Source organism: Glycine soja, chromosome 19 (genome assembly GCF_004193775.1).
Source record: "Glycine soja cultivar W05 chromosome 19, ASM419377v2, whole genome shotgun sequence".
Classification (NCBI taxonomy): Eukaryota; Viridiplantae; Streptophyta; class Magnoliopsida; order Fabales; family Fabaceae; genus Glycine; species Glycine soja.
The window spans coordinates 34,389,140-34,406,211 of record NC_041020.1 but is presented as its reverse complement, the minus strand read 5'-3'; the positions used below and the strand labels follow the sequence as shown (position 1 = coordinate 34,406,211).

General features: G+C 35.7%; 1 protein-coding gene across 1 annotated transcript; it reads left to right on the top strand.

Annotated features, from left to right (window-relative positions):
- Positions 1 to 13,541: 13,541 nt before the first annotated feature.
- On the top strand, positions 13,542 to 16,190 carry LOC114400820 (glycerophosphodiester phosphodiesterase GDPD1, chloroplastic-like). The gene is made up of 7 exons (XM_028363461.1): positions 13,542 to 13,734; positions 13,969 to 14,150; positions 14,558 to 14,617; positions 14,717 to 14,995; positions 15,363 to 15,458; positions 15,577 to 15,773; positions 15,867 to 16,190. The coding sequence occupies exons 1-7, from the start codon at positions 13,638 to 13,640 to the stop codon at positions 16,099 to 16,101; spliced, it is 1,146 nt and encodes a 381-aa protein (XP_028219262.1). The 5' UTR covers positions 13,542 to 13,637; the 3' UTR covers positions 16,102 to 16,190.
- The last annotated feature ends 882 nt before the right edge of the window (positions 16,191 to 17,072 follow it).

Here is a 17,072-nt window from a genome sequence, read left to right as displayed (position 1 = left end):
TCTCAGACTATGTCGTTTTGAATTCTTTGACAAGGGAGAAGGGAGACACAAAAGAATTCAGGCGGTTAGTCCTTTGTTCTTTTGGAAAAGGGAGAAGAGAGACACAAAAAGAATTTAGGCGGTTAGTCCTTGGCGAATTCTTTTTGGCAAAGGGAGAAGAGAATTAAAAGATGAATAGCACAAGTTTTCAAGGTTTGGAAAACCAGAAAACTTCAGAAAGCTTTTGGTACAAAGAAGAAGAAGAAATTCAAAGAAATTCAAGGCTTGTAAAGGATTGATTGAATAAGTGTAAAAGTGTATTGAAAAGCAAATAAAAACCTTGCTTTTATAGACTCTTCATGTCTGGTCAAGAAGACCATTTAGAAGAGTTATAACGTTTAGAAAAACTTAAAACCAATTTGAAAAAGTCAAAAACCTTTTTGAAGAGTTACATCTTTTGATTTATTCAGAACCAGTCACTGGTAATCGATTACCAAATTAGTGTAATCGATTACACAAGGCTTTTAAGTGAAAGGATGTGACTCTTCACTTTTGAATTTGAATTTCAACGTTTAAAGGCACTGGTAATCAATTACCAAAACATTGTAATCGATTACAACTTTTTGAAAATAATTGGAACGTTGTAAATTCAGTTTGAAAACTTTTTCAAACTCATTTTGCTACTGGTAATCGATTACATCAATATGGTAATCAATTACCAGAGAGTAAAAACTCTTTGGTAAAAGGTTTTGTCAAAAACTCATGTGCTATTCAAAGTTTTGAAAAACTTTTTAATACTTATCTTGATTGAGTCTTCTCTTTATTCTTGAATCTTGAGTCTTGAATCTTGATCTTGATTCTTTAGATCTTGAACCTTGAATCTTGATTCTTGACTCTAGACTTTCTTCTTGAGTCTTGAATTCTTCTTGATTCTTATCTTGAACTCTTGACTTGTTCTTGATTCACTTGAGTTGTTCTTTGATTGATCTTTGAGCTTTTTTTGTCATCACCTTTGTCATCATCTTTTGTTATCATTATTATTATCATCAAAACACTTTTGAATCACCTTTGATTCACCATGAAGCTTTGCTTCTACACGCTGTATTTGTTTGATCAATCATTATGGATTCGGGTATTCCTGAAACTCTTCTTAATAATCTAATGTAATGTGTTCGTGGTGGTTATTGGTATTTTATAAGGATTCCCTAAAATTCCAACATTCACTTCTCCCCAGACCACACCGTCGCCACCCAGTCTCGTCACACTCGCTGTCAAGTCACCTTGGAGTGTAAGTGCTGGCTACTCTCTTCCTGCCAACGGATTTGTTTGTTACACATCGCCTTCATTGCTTTTTTCCCCATGGTTTTGCTTGGTCATTTTGGAATTACACATTTGAAAGTTTTAATCTTCTATTTTCTTTGGCTAGTTGGCTGCTCGGATTTGATTTTTTGGTTCAAACCCAAGTTTGCTTTCATGTTTTGATTATCTAGGCTTTCTTTATTTCTTTGAAAGATCATTTTTTTGTGAATTAATGGTTGTGAATGATATTACAAGTTATGCTCGTGATCCATCATTGACAATATATAATTTGGGGCTCAATTGCTTTCTTGTTTGTTTCTTCTTGTCTTTTTTGTTTTAAATTGTTACTTGCAGCAAATTGATGAGTGTGGTACACTGGCATCAAAAGTTCATGTTTAGTTTTCCATTCTATTTTCTTAGCACTTATAATGAGTTTATTAGTTATTCAACAAATATTCATTGTAACAAGAAACTTAAAAATTCTATTATATTTGACCGCTACATGAATATGTGGATATTGAAAAATGGAATGATTATTTATCTGTTTTTAGTGATAATTGACTAAAATGTAGAACTAATTAGATCAATTCTCTTTGGATTACACCCAAAGATTTCCTAACACATTCAAATTAACTTACATCTTGACTCCTAACTATGAATAAGTTAGACCATATTCTTTAGATTAAGTTCTTAAATTACTTTTATGAAATAGTATAAATAAGATATTTTAGTTACTAAAAATCTAAACATTCTTGGTCAATTTGACTTTTAGTAATTCACTTTAATCTTTTTTATATATTTTTCCACTAGTATTTTATATATTACATATATGATTTTATCTATTTTACTTTGATATTTATGTCACTCTTATACATAACACATCTATTTGAATCCGTTGCTAAGGACATGGATGACAATAGTGAGGTAATGGATATATACTAATATACTATTAGTTTATTGACTTGCAACATTAGATGGTTAGTCACTTGTTAGTTATTAAATTAGAGGACTTTAGAATTACTGGTTGTTTAAAATATTACAAAAAAAATCTATAGTTTAAATTGTTTGTATTATTATTAAACATTATATTTGTATTATTTCAAATTAAACTTGTTATCCATGTGTGTTTATTTGGATTTAACAATATATGAATTATTTAAATATGAATATTATGTTAGTGAAATTTTTAAGTCTGTTAAATTTATTTGTATCAGAATTTAAAATTAAATTTTAAAAGAAAAATACGAGATCCCACGTGGACTACAGAAACACACGGGAAGAGGAATAGAAGAAAAAAATTCCCCACAATAAAAATCAGAGACAGAAACCGGGGGTAGCTGGGGTGCCGGAGACTACTCGTGGCCCCCACCCCCTTGACATCCCTAAAGCATACAGCTGTGATGCTGTTCCCGCTACTGTTACGAGTGTCACGTGCCCCCCTGCACTGTCACGTATGACACAACATCCATCTCTTACGCGTGCTTGCCAATTCATGAATTCAACTACTACCGGATACCACGAATACGCAACAATATTCTTTTTTACTTTTTAAAAAATACAATTTTTTCCCTTTTTAACGGCCAAAGAAAAATTAAACAGGTGTTATTTTTCGACTTTACTTGTGTATGTGATGTGGTTGCCTCTTCCTTGCATTGCAAGACTTGTTCACTTTATGAATATATGCAAATTGCACAGAAAAGATACAAAGATGATACATGCATTAAATTTTGGTTTGATTGAGATTAAATAGGAAGAAAAAGAATAATTTTTAAATTTTTGTGTGAATCTTATATTTTTTATTTTAATTTAAATATTTTTTCTTTTTTCTTTTTTCAACCAAATAATTCCTATGAAATAGGATTAGGTAAAACTTGAACTACATAAAAAAATGTTGACCAATCCAATAATAATAATGATTCAAACTTGTCAACAGAAAATAATCATAATAAAATTAAAATATGTTTTTGATTTTTAATAAATATTTATATTTTATGTATGATTTTTGATAATTTTTTCTTTATATTGAGTTTTTAATAAAATAATATTTTATTTTTAACCCTTAACACTTTTGTTAGTCATTAATAAATTAGTAAAATTTATCTTTATTTCATGATCATATTTTTCTTATTAATCTTTTTAAAAGGGACTAATAATAAATGAAAAAGTTTTATTAGAAATAACATACAAAATTTATTAACTTATTAGCAACTAAAAAAAAGTGCCAATGAAAAAAAAATAATTTTATTTTATGAAAGAGCAAAAATATATAGATAATTTATTAAGAAATAAACACAAAATTTGAGTATTTATTAGGTATTATAAACATATTTTAACCTCAAAATAATTATACCAAAAATAATAATCATGTCATAAAAATGATACTGTATTGAGACTTATATTAAAATGAGCAAATATAATTTTAAAAATACCAAAATATTAAGACATGATTTTCCTGAAGTGCACAAACGTATATTGCAATTTTTATTTCCCTAAATATTTTTTTCTATCTTTTAAAATTTAAAACCATTATTTTACAATTATATAATTAATTTTCTTTTAACTAATTACGAAGTCGATAACATTTTTTCACAAAAAGTCAATCATTGTTGTTTTCAAAATTAAGATGATATGGGCAAGATTTAAAGGTACTTTCGGTAAAGTGAAAAAAAAAAAAAGAGTTTGAGATAAAAGTTTTAAATTGAAATAGAATGTAAAAAAATAAAATTCATACCAAATTTTGACACTTTTCACTTGGTACTTTTTTTTTTTTTTTTTTTTTTATCATGAACGAAACTAAAGAACACAAACATAAGCAAAAATAAAGAAAGTTAATGTCTCAGAAATCAGGCATCCGCAAACAATAAGAATGCTAACTGTTGCGGGCAAGACTCAAGAATAGCCATAGGGTCATGCTCTGAGGATCCCATCTTGGCAAGCATGTCTGCACACTAGTTCCTTTCGCGAAGAGTGTGGACGAAAGAGGTAGTCCAATTCCTAGTTTTGAATTCCTTGAGTTGGTTGATAATGGAAGCATATGGATGAAGCATGGTGTCATCCTGGTGCAAAATGTCGAGAGCTGTGAGTGAATTCGACTTGCATATGACGTGTCGATCTCCCCTGTCCCAAGCTAGTTGCACTCCCTTTAACAGAGCTATGAATTTTGCATAGAGATTAGTAGCATGTCCCCAGAAGCCTTTGAATCCTTGAAGCCATTCCCCTTGAGAATTTTGTAAAAGGACGCCATAGCCGGAAGGTCCTGGGTTACCCAGAGAGCTGCCATCCAAGTTGAGCTTAATTGCATTCGTCGAAGGCAGACTCCATGTGATCTCTCTCATCGAAGAAGTTGATGCTGGTGTCGTCGTTGTGTGCGTAGTGATGATTGCTTGAGTCTTTTTGATTTGGTTAACTGTGTACCAGAGTGTCCATTCCTTACTTTTGAGAGCCTCCTTATTGCGGCTCACCATATAAACCAATATGCGCAAGCCACCAGAAGTTTGTGAGGTCCATGTAGTTGTCTCTAGAGCCAACTAATGTCATCGACTTCAGCTAGATTAATGGAGAATTCTAGTTGGAGCTCCTTCCAAACCAGTCTTGCTCTCGAGCAGTCTCTTACCATGTGAAGAAAAGACTCTTCCAACTCCCCACACCTGTAACAAGAACAAACGACAGAAAGATGTTGCTTAAAGCGGAATAGGTTAGTGGGCAGGCTTCCATGAAGTGCCAGCCATATAAAAACTTTTATATTTTTTGGTAGTGATGATTTCCATACGTAGGACCAACTCCCCAATTGGGATAAATGAATGGTAGGCTATCGGATAAGCCATTGATAGGTGGATTTGGCTGTGTAAGTTCTTGAACTCGAAGGCCCCCAAATAATTTTGTCTTCAGTATGAGTCCAAACATGTGCTCAACATACGATGCTTGATTTCTTAAGGCAGTTGCATGTTGAGAAAGTCCCAATGCCACACCCCATCAATTAACACATCATTAATATTCAAGTGATAGTTCTGTTCATGCACTGACTTCACATGTTGGTAAAGTAACCCTTTGTCCATCCATCTCTCTTAAAAGAGGGGATATCACCACTCCCCACATGATATTGGAAGCCTTCTTCGAGCGGCTCATAAGCATGCATCAACAATCTCTAAGAGTAAGACAATCCATCTTTAACCTCACCGCTTAACACCATAAGACACATCATGCATTTATCCTTTAACACACGGACCCAAAGCTTATCTTCATGATGATGAAGGGACCAAATGTGTTCCCCTAGGAGAGCAATGTTTGCTTACCTAGATTGACAAATGCCAAGTCCCCCCCTTGTCTTTGGTTGTGTCATTTGATTCCAGCTAACCCAATGAGATAACGATTTTCCCCAAATAAAGCTTCTAATAGATTTGTCAATGTTTTCGCATATACCTTCCGAGAGCCAAAGATTTTGCATGGTGTAAGTAGGGATAGTTGTTAAAATTGCACTAGCTAGCGTCACTCTCCCTGCTTGATTAAGAGTCTTGGTCTTCCAACCCACTAACTTTCCATTGATTCTATCAACAATGTGGGAGAATTCACTATATTTCGAACACGACCCTTGAGTAAGGGGAACCCCAAGTACTTAGCCAAATCTATTGTGTGATGGAAATGGATAATAGATGTAAAGAAACGAGGCTTTTGCACATTCACCTTAAGACCAAACGCCTTGTGGAAAGCATCCAACACCTCCTTCACTAATCTGACTTGGGAACAAGATGCTTTGGTGAAAAGTAAGTAATCATCTACAAAAAACAAGTGAGATATTTCCGGACCACCATCTGAGACTTTAATAGGTTTCCAATAGCCCTCAGAGGCCTTTTGCTAGATCAAGAGAGCAAGTTTCTCCATACACAAGAGGAACAAGTAAAGGGATAGAGGGTCTCCCTGTCTTAAACCCCTATTAGGGCAGAAGTTCTCTAAGATTTTAGTGTTCCATTTCAAAGCTAAAGAAGTAGAGCACGTGCGGTTCATGATCAAATTAATAGTGTGAGATGGGAACCCAAATTCCATAAGAGTCAGGCGCAAAAAGTCCTAATGCACTCTATCATAAGCTTTCTCAAAATCGATCTTGAATAAGAGATAGCCAACCTTACCTTTCTACTTCTTGTGCATGTAATGGACAAGATCCTCAATAATGAAAGCGTTGTCTGTCATGCCTCTATTGGGAATGAAGCTGCTTTAAAGAGGGCCAATAATAGATTCCATGAAGGGCACAATCTATGGACTAAAACCTTTGAAATGATTTTGAAGAGCATGTTACATAAACTAATGGGACGGACCTCTTTCATGGAAGTGGGGTTATCCACTTTAGGCATCGGCACAACAAGAGTCTCTACTAGCTGAGGAGGAAAGGTGCCAGTTGTGAAGGCTGAACGAACTAGGTTACACATCTCCATTGCAATTATCTCCCAATAGGTTTTGTAGAAGACAAACTGAAAGCCATCCAATCCTGGGGCCTTTTAGGGACTCATGCAGAACATTGCTTTCTTTACTTCTTCCGTCGTCATTGTACCAACCAAGGCATTCACCATTTCTACACTCAAGGGACAAATATTAGACAACTGAAGACTATTAGGGGCACAAGACTCATTAGAAACAAAGAGCCTTTTGAAATAAAGATTAGGCTTCCTCTTTGATGAGATTAGGATCCGTGCACCATGTCCCATCAATAAACATGCCTATAACATTGTTCCTCCTTCTCCTAATAATGGTCTAAGTATGGAAAAATTGTGTTGTGGTTTCCAAATTTCACCCACTGCTCTCTCGATTTTTGAAACCATAGCAATTCCTCTCACGCCAAGATGTCATTGTATTGTCGTTGAAGGGCTTTCTCAAGTTGTATCATCAAAAGTGGGAGAGCGATCAAGAAGTTGGTGGACTCCTTTAATTCTGGCTTCCAAATCTCTCTTGTGTATGAAGATGTTGTCAAAGGTTTCTCTATTAAAAATAGTGTCCCCTCGGGTGGAAGTCCATGTATGAGCGACTAAGTTTTGAAATTCATGGTGGAGCATCCAAGCTGCTTGAAATTGAAAAGTCTTAACTTTGAAAGTTAGATATTTGTGATAGTGAACTAGTAGAGGGTTATGGTTTGAAGCATAGGGATTGATGACCTCCACGAGACCATGAGAGAAGAGCAATCTCCAAGCTGGATTAGCCATACACCTATCCAACCTATTCTGCACATACCCACCATTTTAGATATTCTTACTCTACATGAACAAGCCTTTTATAACACCCATATCAAGCATACCACACTCAACAAAGACACTAGAAAGGGGGAAAGCCCTGGATAGATAAAAATAGCCTCTAGAAACTTCAATAGACAAAACTATATCGTTAAAGTCACCCAACATCAACCATGCTCCTTGAATATGACTCACTAAACAAATCAAGTATTTCCAGAAGCAAAAGCGAGCCACTAGGATTAGGGGCGCGTATATCGCAGTGCATGACCATTGTATGTTTCACTTCTTGATAGTGAAAGTTATTGCACTTGGCATAGAGTCAATGAGAGAAAGAACAAGATCATCTCTACATGTGAGAATCCAAATTCCTCTTGAGTGTCCCTAGGCTTCTTGGAGGAAACAAAGGGAGTAGCCAAGATCGTTCCAAAACTTCTTTACCTAGGAAAAAAAAGTGTGAGTCTAAAAAAACAACGATATAAATGGTTTATGAATCCTAACCATTTGACTGATGTGGCATTTTCTATCCCATCCAATGGCCCCACACATGTTCCATGCAATCAATGATACATCGCTGAAACTATTCATGGCAACAAAAACGAGGTAGAACAAGGGGAAAAAACAACCTCGTACATGACCATAGCCCTTACATGACCATAATAGGGTCACTGGCCGTGTTCATTCCATCCATATGAGTTGGTGAGGGTAAAATCTCCATGGTATCATTAGAATTAGAGCCCATGTTATGTGCGAGTCCGAGACCTTTACATTGTGCGTTTTTGTTGGCCCACTCATGGGAGCTCTATAGTGATTGGTATATGCATTTGCATAGGCGAGTTGGTCTTTGTTGGCCTTTAAAATCAGCATTGACTTTGGGCCCATGTTGGTCACTGGGTCATGCATAGTCTCACATGTGGGACCAAGTGTTGAGTGATTCCCTTGTTTGTTAGTGCCCTTCCCTTTTGTGCATTCTCCATTCGCTTCAAAATTGGTGTTTCCAAGGGAAGATGTTGAGCACATTACTTTTCATTTTTGGTGGAATAGAAACCCGCAACACTTTGAATGGCGCCAGTACCTGTTAGGACATAAATTCATCATCTTAGTTGATCATCGTAGCTTGAAGGAAATCATGAGCCAGGTCATTCAAACACCGGAACAATAGATGTACCTTTCACGCCTCATGGGGCATGACTACATGATTTAGTACCGCTCAGGTAAGTCAAACACAGTTGCGAATGCCCTGTCTCGGGTTTCTAAGGATTCGCAAGGAACATTCTTTATTCTCTCAGTACCTCACTTTACTTTTTTGGAACAACTTAAGCACGACTTAACAATTCACCCTGAATTCAAGGCTCTTCGATAGGATATTTTGTCTAATCCTATGCACAGATTAGATTATACTGTCTCCACGGATTTGATTTTGCATAAAAATTGCATTTGGTTGCCCAATGGAATTCAATTCATGCAGACACTGCTTACTGAATTCCATAGTACTCCCACTGGCGGTCACATGGGCGTCAAGAAGACTCTGGCACGTTTAAGGGAAAACTTCACTTGGGCCAATATGCAAAATGATGTTCGCCAATTTGTTGCTGCCTGTCTTGATTGTCAACATACTAAATATGAAGCTAAGAAATCGGCAGGATTACTCTATCCCTTACCAATTCCTTCACAGTTGTGGGAGGACCTTTCTATGGACTTCATTGTTGGCCTTCCGCCTTATCGGGGCAATACAACCATTTTGGTGGTCGTTGACAAGTTTTCAAAGGGGGTCCATTTGGGCCTTTTGTCGCCATCTTACATAGCACTGATTGTTGCATCGCTTTTAATGGAAATTGTTGGTAAGTATCATGGGATTCCTCGAAGTATTGTCTTTGATAGGGATCCTTTGTTTGTTAGCAGGTTTTGGCAAGAAATGTTTTGCCTCAATGGTACAAAGCTTCGGAGGAGCTTCGCTTACCACCCCTAATCAGATGGACAGACAGAGGTCATAGACAGGGTTATTGAGCAGTACCTATGAGCCTTTGTACACACCAAACCAAAGTCCTAGGGCAAGTTCCTGATGTCGGCCGAATGGTGTTATAACACCTCTGTGCATTCGGCTACGAGTGTCTCCCCATTCAAAATAACGTTTGGGCGGAAACCACCAAGTATTCCTCAATACCTGACAAGAACTTCTAATATGGCAACTGTAGATGATATTCTCAGTCATAAGGAGGCTGTTTTCACCAGCCTGAAAAAAAATCTTTTAAAGTCTCGGGAACGAATGAAGGCCATAGCAATTCCCACATAAGAGATCAACTTTGAACCAAGCGAGTGGGTCATGGTTAAACTCCGTCCTCTCGTCAAGTTACAGCTATTGGCTCTTCTCATTCGAAATTTGCCAAACGTTTTTATGGCCCCTTTCAGATTCTTTCTTGAATAGGTCAGGTAGCCTACAAGCTACAACTGCCAGAGGGCTCTCACATCCACCCGGTTTTCCATTGTTATGCACTAAAACCTTACCACCAACCTTCTTCGAGCTCAGACAGTCCAATAGCTCTACCACCCCATGACATTGACAACAAACCCATCATTGCACCACTTGTGTTCCTGGGCACACGGTGGGAACAGGACCAGGGCAAGCAACGATTGAAGGTGTTGATGCAATGGGAAGGGCTGCACCTAGATGACACAACATGGAAACATTGGGCTAGCCTGCAAAACACCTATCACCTTGAGGACAAGGTGTTGCTAGATGGGCTGGGGGATGATAGGCCCAGTACTGAGATTGCGAAGGGCAGTAGTGGGAGACCAAAAAGAAGAACCACTATTCCAACCCCCCTGAAGGATTATGTCTAAAGTGGGACTAGGGCCTTGTGCAGATGGTTTTGGTATCGTATTAGCCTAGTGGTGCTTGGTTGGTATCGTGATAGCTTAGTAAGGCTTGTTGTAGTGGTAGTTATGTTTTTGTTATAGGTAATAGTGGCACTCTGTTAGTATTCTGTTAGTATGTTGTTAGTGCTATTGTGCCGGCTGTTGTATTATGTTAGTGTGTTGTTATCATGCTTCTCCTATTGCCTTGTATCAACACTATATATGTAGCACCTCATTGGGAATAAAGCAAGCAGAATTAATTCCAATTTTCCCCTACCTTATGTCTGGAGGTTGCTTAGTCCTCGAACACTAAGTTTAGTTCCCTGGTACCCAACGGTAGACTTGTCACCAGCCAGTCCATTAAAAGGCTGCTTCATATCTTTTTTAACACTCGCTAATGATTGGCCCGTAATATTCCTCGTATTTAGAGAAATATTATGTTGATTCTGCTTGCGGTTTTTGTGTCGAACAAATAACCATTCACCATGTAACAGATCTTCAATATCCTCCTAATTTGTAACTGATTGATCAGACTGATTATTGTTTTTGTTAATAGCGTGTTCCTCATTAATTGAGTCATCGACCTTGCTCCCTGGCGACATTGTCGTCGGCGATTGGACTTGTTGTGACATCACTTCCAACATGGAAGGTTTGGGATTCACTGCTGGAGACTCTGGTGTTGTCGCTGTTGAGGGGCATTCCCGTGTCAAATGACCGTAACACCCACAGGATGAACAAATCCGATGGAGCCCTTCATACTCAACCTTGTACCAGAAATTCCTCAACCATACCCTACCAACCACCAGCTTTGTTAAGTCGATCTCCACACACACTCTAGCAAATCATCCCTACCTTACATCCTTTGTATTGATATATGCCCGAATTGGTTTCCCAACTGATGCAGCGAGTGCCAGAAAAACACTTTCGTCATAATAGAACAGGTTCAAACCTGAGAAGTGAATCCAAACCATAGTCTTCTCAATCTTTGTTGTTGGAGAGATGAAGTCTGGTGTCCAAGTTTGGACTGTCAAGTTGTGGTCAAGAACCATCCATGACCTTCTGACGGTCTTCCTCGAGATCAAACTTCTGACAGTCTTCCTCCATAACCTTCTAATGGTCTTCCTCGAGATCAAACTTGAGCATGGAAATAACCATTCCCAATGTTGAGCATGTCGAAACCAGGCCTGAGTTTCCACATGCGCGTCAGTTTGCCTTTCAAGAAGGGATAAGCAATGTGTTTCCCCAAAAGTTTGACAACTAGAGCGTCTTGCCATGGTGCGCACAAACCTTCGAATACCAAATCTTCAATGTGAACCATAGGCTTGAATGGGTTACCATCTTCATACTCGATGCTTGCCAATTTCTTTGTGAGAAGATCCACAAGTGGGCGCGTCGTGTTGGATTATTTGCCTTGCAAAACCTTGCCGTGAAAAGAAACATTACTGCCTCCTCCGTCGTCCGGTGGCTCGTTACCGGAGCCGCTGCCATTCATAGATCCCGTAGAGAAAGAGAAGCCCTACGTATGAGTATTCATATATTATTTTTTTTTTTACAATATACAACGACTTATTAATGATTCAATTGAAAGTATAGAAACGAACAATACCTAAAAGTAAATTTAAATTCTCTTATGTAAAATGTAAGATATTTAGTACAAAAAAATAATTTATTGGTGCATCTAAGATACATACCACATACTGAATTCAGCTATCCTGTAACTATGTTTTATTGTATAGAATATTGTATAAATATGAATAATCGCATTCTATGCAGCGATGAAACTCATGAAAGTGCATGTTATCTAACTTAATCAGATACCAATTACTCATTTATTATATCAAATATGACTTCACATACACACTTTTACAGTCGGAAACCATCTCCCAGAACAGAAAGTTATCAATGAGTTGGTAAGGAAAAAAAAAAATCCACTACTTTGGAACGCGACAAATTATGGTCCTTTATCATACTTTCAATTTATAATAACATGGCTCATTAAAAGTTTTTGTTTATCGTGATTTTAATTGATAAAATAATGTTGTTCATGGGGCTGTTAAAAAAATAATTTTTTAAAAAATAACCATAACTATAATCATAAGTATAGCCGGTTAGATAGCTATATCTTTATTTCAAATAACTTATTTTTATTTAAAAAATAATTATAGATATAAAACTATAATCAATTTTATATTATTTTAAATAATTTATTTTTATCCGTTCATCGCTATGTAACATATTTTAAATATAATTTGTTATATAAATAATTATATAACTAGTTTATTGATAACCAGTCATATAACTATTTTCTAAAAATAATAGCTCATTATGTATTACAGTTATAATATCTATTTATAATCTAATTATTTAAATAACTAAGCCATAAACACCCTTATTGTTCATTAAGATGCTTTACAACATAGGCTCTTGCAAGTTTTATTTCAGATCACCTGTACCAAAGAAAGTTTCTTTGACAATCACAAACCATTAGTAAAAGGGAAAGTTACAGATTTAATCATCACTAAAATAAGTTAATGTAATAATTTAAATAAAAAATATTTATCAAATAACTTTATATAATTAAAAAAAAATATTAACATGTTAGTTTCCTAAAAAATTAAATATTAAAATTTTATTAACATATATAATTATAATAAAATAATTAACATATTAAATAAATTTATGTAATTAGCATAATTTATATATTAAATGATGTAATTATATTGATTTATATAATTAAAGTAAAAATAATTTATATATTAAAATCAATAAATTTAATTATAAATTAGTAAAATAAAAATAAAAATATGTAAACTATTAAAAATAAAAATATATAAAATAAAATTAAAAAAATATTTATATTTTATTTTAATTATTTATAATTAAAAAAATTAATAATCAAATGTGTTAATTTAAAGAGACTAAAACGGTGGATTTAAAATTTTAGCATCATGAAAATTATAAATTTAACAAAAAAACAAAAAAGAAAAGGAAACGATATTCAAAGGGTCTAAAAGTACGTGCGAGGAGGGAGACAAGAAGGTTGTTGTTGATTCATGAAATTACCTCATCATGGAAATGCTAAGAGAAAAAGAAATGGAATATCCAACAGCATATGACACGGTCGAGAATATTCGTGCGGAGATCCGTTGGGGGTGATTTGTTTCGTGTGCAAGCGATAAATAGCGCAACCCAATCATCCCTTAAATCTCACCACCATCGCAACACGCACAATTCAATCCCTGCACCTTACCCACAACCCTCTTTCTCTCTCTCTCTCTCTCTCTTCCCCAAATGGCTCTCAAGGCCGTCCATGTCACCGACGTCCCTTCCCTCGACCTCGTCCCGGAGAATGCCTCTCTCGCCCTCTGCTCCTCCCGCTTCCCCAACGGTACATTTATTTTTTCATCGAAAAATGTTAGTAGTCGTTAGTTTGTTAGCGGAGATATTCGAACCGCGACCTCTCTTCCCTTTGCTTCTTCCCTTCTGTAATGAAATAAGATGTTTCTTTTAGAACATCTTCACTTGATGTGCAGTTCATTTCATGTATGACGAGTTAATGAAATTAAGTTTCCCTTGAAAAAAATTTAATTAATACATCGTACTATTGTTGTTGTAACATCAGGGTTGGAGATGTGTCGGAGTGGGTTAGAGATCCCAAAGTTCGTCGTGATCGGACACAGAGGTAACGGCATGAACGTTCTGCAGTCTTCCGATCGAAGAATGAGAGCCATCAAGGAAAATACAATCATGTCCTTCAACGCCGCCGCCACTTTCCCTCTCGATTTCATCGAATTTGACGTTCAGGTAACCCAACCATTATCGTCTTCCTTCCTTCTTTAACATTTTGTTCTTAAAACAAAATAAAATTAATTCAATTGTCGGAAAGAAAAAAAAAAAAAGAATAATCTGCCGAAGCTTGTTTTTGTTCTTTGTTCTGTGTCGCCGCGTACGTACGCCTTATTTTTTCGTTTCCGTTTTTGACCCTGTGGCGTTTCTGTAAATAACTTACATTTCCTGCGGTTTTAAATATTGTCCTGAACGAAACTGTGTTTCTTCTGTTGGAATCGGTGCCGATTGGCTACTTGCTTCGTTTGTTTTTTTTTGTTTTTTTGGGTTCGTGGCTTTTTTTTTTCTCTGAAAAAAAAAATTGAACGAAAAAGAGACCGAACTAAAAAAGTTAAAGCAAAAATGCACGTGTGGTTTTTGTGTAGGTGACGAGAGATGACTGCCCAGTCATTTTCCACGACGACTTGATCCTCACAGAAGAGAATGTGAGTTCTTTTTTTCTTTTTCTTGTTTTTGTTTCTTTTTACCATTGTTTATTTTTCTTAGTTTTTTTTATTTAATTTTTATTGGGGTGTGTTGTGTAGGGTACTGTGTTTGGGAAGAGAATAACGGAGCTGAGTCTGTCTGAGTTTCTTTCTTATGGGCCTCAGAGAGAAGATGAAAAGGAGGGAAATGTTTTGCTTAGAAAAAAAGATGGGAAGATAATGCAATGGGACGTTGAACAAGATGATCCGCTATGCACTCTTCAAGAGGCTTTTGTCAAGGTGGAACCCACTTTGGGTTTTAACATTGAGTTGAAATTCGATGACCACATTGTTTATGAGCAAGATTATCTCGTCCATGTTCTTCAGACCATCTTAAAGGTACAGAAAGTGATTTATTTAATTTTAATGGTAAAAATGTAGTTTTGGTTACTAAAGGTTCTAAATTTATTTTAATTCTTGTATCTTAAAAAAGTGATTTTGATCTTGTATTTTGTACTTGGTCAAAAATAAAGTATAGGCCAGGGGGAAAACCTATTGTATTTAAGAAATACAAAGGACCTGAATCATATCCTAATATAACTAAAACGCATTTTAGCCTAGTTTTAATTATAATGTCAAATTTTCATTATGATTTTAAGGTCAAAATTTGTTTTCTTTTTTCACTTGTTGCTTTTGATGCATAGCATATTAGGGCTTGTGATGCTTAGTGTTTGTTTTAACTTGATGAACTTTGATTGTGGAACAGGTTGTGTTTGATTATGCCAAGGACAGGCCTATTATCTTCTCAACATTCCAGCCAGATGCAGCAATGCTAATCCGGAAATTGCAAACCAACTACCCTGTTAGTTCTCTGAGCCTTTTTTACTTGTGAGAAATTTGGAGGGGATGGAGTTGCTCCTTGGTTTATTATTCTATTTCCTTGACTTGAAAATCTAATTTGGTGTTTTGTTTGGAACCAGGTGTTCTTTTTGACAAATGGAGGATGTGAAATCTACGAAGATGTGAGGAGGAACTCATTGGAGGAGGCCATGAAGCTCTGTTTGGAGAATGGATTGGAAGGAATTGTCTCTGAGATTAAAGGAATATTCAGAAATCCTGGAGCAGTAACCCAGATCAAGGAGTCCAAGCTTTCTCTCCTTTCTTATGGAAAATTAAAGTATGTGTGTGCCCATTTTATTAGTCCATTCTATTCTAGAAAAATTGCGTAGTGCAATCTTATGGCCTAATGATTATTTTGGAACTATTACAGCAATGTTCCAGAGGCAGTTTACATGCAACATCTAATGGGAATCAATGGGGTAATTGTGGATTTGGTCCAAGAAATAACCGAGGCAGTTGCGGATATGATAAAGCCAACAAAGGGTGGTGAAGGAGAGGGTTTGGCTGAGGGTTGTGGGAAGGTGCAGGGAAACTCAAAGCCTCAATTTTCACAGCAGGAGTTGTCTTTTCTTTTCAAGCTCATTCCACAGTTACTACAAATTTGAAGAGCAGAAGTGAAGAAAAGACATTTCTTGAGGCTTTTTAATTAATTGACTTGGCCTTTCACAATATATATAAGTGGGGGGGGGGGGGGGGGGGGGGGGGGGGGTGGGACTTGATGATATAAAGGAAATAATGATTCATGTGTCAATTTGATAGTTTGGTGGTCCTCCTGGGAATATAGTTCACAGATAATGCTATCTTCATTATATCAAAACTGTTACACGGTGGCATTCTTGTCTACCATTACAATAAGAAAATACGGAAACTTGATAAGTTATCTTGCAGCTTGATCTTAGATGCAAGAACGTATTTTGTTAAGGTTCTCTATCGGAGGGAGGGACTTCTAGTATGACAAGGTTGGTGCTATAGAAGAATACTCCAAGATGAATAGGGGGATCCCACGAAAATGACTCATTTTAATGTCTCATCACATAAACCGGATCGCACATAATATAAACCTGATCCTACAAGGTGGGATTAGTAAGATTATTACTTATATGTATTATTGTAATTTTAAATTATTTGGATCAATAAATATTTTAATTATTAAAAAATTTAATTTTTGAATTAATTTTTATTTTCATTAAAAATTATATAATTAATTATTATAATTTATTTTAAAATAAATTATAAATAAATATTAGAAGATGAATTTTTTTTAAAACTTGCAAAAAGTAGTTTAAGATTATAAAGTTTGATATCTTGATCAACAAGTATTAGAGAGATTTATAGTAATGCGATGATGAAAGATAAAAAAAAAATTAGTTAAAATTACAAATCTTCTTGATATTTTATTGGAGATGTTCTTAATCTCGTGTTTGTGTTCTCGCTAGCTTCCTCCTTGGAACAAGGAATTTTGGTATGATTTCTTTTATACTCTACTAGTCATGCACGGGTTGTTTTTCATGGACACCAAAATTATAAGGCTGATTAATAGTGAAGATTAGATATATATGTATTTATAATGTTGGTA

Bases quoted from the DNA above. Each gene is read 5' to 3' on its own strand.
- LOC114400820 (XM_028363461.1), top strand. From the start codon at position 13,638: ATGGCTCTCAAGGCCGTCCATGTCACCGACGTCCCTTCCCTCGACCTC. The intron at 13,735-13,968 runs GTACATTTATTT...TTGTAACATCAG, and splicing joins CTCCTCCCGCTTCCCCAACG to GGTTGGAGATGTGTCGGAGT. The intron at 14,151-14,557 runs GTAACCCAACCA...GTTTTTGTGTAG, and splicing joins TCATCGAATTTGACGTTCAG to GTGACGAGAGATGACTGCCC.